Source organism: Punica granatum, chromosome 6, assembly GCF_007655135.1.
Source record: "Punica granatum isolate Tunisia-2019 chromosome 6, ASM765513v2, whole genome shotgun sequence".
Taxonomy (NCBI): Eukaryota; Viridiplantae; Streptophyta; class Magnoliopsida; order Myrtales; family Lythraceae; genus Punica; species Punica granatum.
Genome location: NC_045132.1, coordinates 23908595 through 23910592, shown reverse-complemented (window position 1 = coordinate 23910592; position 1998 = coordinate 23908595). Strand labels below are relative to the sequence as shown.

At 42.9% G+C, this 1998-nt stretch overlaps 1 protein-coding gene across 1 annotated transcript; it reads left to right on the top strand.

The window, feature by feature from the left end:
* The first annotated feature begins 1099 nt into the window (after positions 1-1099).
* LOC116212005 (40S ribosomal protein S27-2-like) lies at positions 1100-1998 on the top strand. Its single transcript, XM_031546574.1, has 4 exons — positions 1100-1208; positions 1297-1398; positions 1515-1528; positions 1643-1998. The coding sequence occupies exons 1-4, from the start codon at positions 1206-1208 to the stop codon at positions 1767-1769; spliced, it is 246 nt and encodes an 81-aa protein (XP_031402434.1). The 5' UTR covers positions 1100-1205; the 3' UTR covers positions 1770-1998.

Sequence of the window (1998 nt, the reverse complement as noted above, 5' to 3'; positions counted from 1 at the left end):
GTTCGAGTTTCGTACTCGAAGTCGTTCATTTAATTTACCAGACTTATTGTGAAACTATGTTCACATATGTTTATATGCATGTGGAAGGCGTAAAATGACAAGCACAGGCTGTTTCAAAATCGTGAATAGATATCAATGGGCCCGTTGACTCCACGGCCCACCAATTCAAATTGCTGGATCTCAGTACCCATGGATTCACGTGACGAATGCTTGCCCATGAATGAAGCCCATTGGGCCCAAGTGCATAAATGTGGGCCCAATCTGTTGTGAAAGGCCGCGTTAGTTGTAAATTGAGAAAATTTCAATTTGCACCTTAAGGTTTGATGTTGGAGCTATCTCACCGTCTGAAGTTTTATGCCGTTGTGAAACGCGCCTTCAAATTTCTATTATTATTCGACTACCTCGAAGCTACCCATGGATTTTAGAAAGGACGCGATTGTTAGCCCTCCGGGCCCAGTTTACTGCTGCAGGAGTATAATTTCTATATACTATAGTCTCGAAATAAAACGCTTGTAATTGCAAATATAATCAAATTTCCTTTATATTATAAATATTTTTTTAATAGAAATTTAAACAAATAGTCACATTTTTTTTTCCAAAAATACATTGAGTAATCTACACCGTAGAGGGATAGAGTCATGATTCGGATTGGATTGGCGAGAGATAACTAGAATAACAAGAGGTTCACTTGATCAAGAGAAGGGAAGAGACATAATATTTCGTCAACAAATAGTTGGAGTATATAAAATTTTCTTAAAATGTCGGATGTTTTGAGGGTGATTATAACATCACGTCCCTTATCTATCCATTGCCAATCATGTTAAATTGGTACAAAAACAATGTAACCATGATACCAAGCAAGTCGAAAAACCGAAACTCTGGAGTCCATTTGGGTTCGGTGTAAATTTCACGGGGCGGGATAGTCCCTATGACAAATTTCGGGGTGCAAAATGAAAATTCTCCCCGCATGAATCTATGCTTTGCCCTAGACAAGAGGACACCTGGTACAAGCAACAATTGACGGCGGAGATCTCATAGTCCTCGCAGATCGGACGGCCCATAAATTTCGCTTTAAATTCTATATATCCAGTTCGTTAAATCCCTCTCCAGCCCCCTTCACAGATTCCTTCTCTGCTCTGCTCTCACTCACAGTCAGAGGATTCGTCCGGCCACGTGACTTCACCGGAGCTTCTCGGCGATCGGAAATGGTGAAATACTTCTCTCTTCATCTTCTTCCCGAACTCGTGGCTGATTCTTCTGTTGTCGCTCCGTGTTCTTGCGGTTTGTTTTGCTTAGGTGCTCCAAAACGACGTAGACTTGCTCAATCCTCCGGCGGAGCTCGAGAAGAGGAAGCACAAGCTCAAGCGGCTCGTTCAGACCCCAAACTCCTTCTTCATGGTGAGATCTTAGCGCAATCAGCACATCCATGCTCGCTTCTTGCTTATCCGTACACCTCAATGATGATACTGGTGCAACTTTTTTCTGTGTTATTCCTGGAGGATGTGAAATGCCAGGGCTGCTTCAACATGTAAGTCGTTGACTCATTGTTTCGATTAGTTCTCGTGTTATTACTTGGAGAGCTCGGCGTTAGAGCAATTTTATTGGAGATTGAATGAGAAAGTCGGTGAATTTTGTGCTGCAGAACCACTGTCTTTAGCCACTCGCAGACGGTTGTAGTGTGCGGGAACTGTCAAACGGTGCTTTGCCAGCCAACTGGTGGGCGTGCAAGGCTCACGGAGGGCTCCTCCTTCAGGAGAAAGGGCGACTGAACTGTTATCGACTTTGCTGCGGTTCTGTCTACATTACGGTCGAGGTGAAAATGGTGGCTTTGAGCTGGTGGCTGGTGTAATGAAAGAATCTGGGAATGTTACAGCTCTATTTTGCTCTTCATATGTGTTAGTTGTTATTAGGACGAGGTTGTTGTGAACCATATGATAAAAAATCAACTTCCCTTTTGTTGGATATGTGCTTCAGTGACGTCCTTATGGTTTATACTTC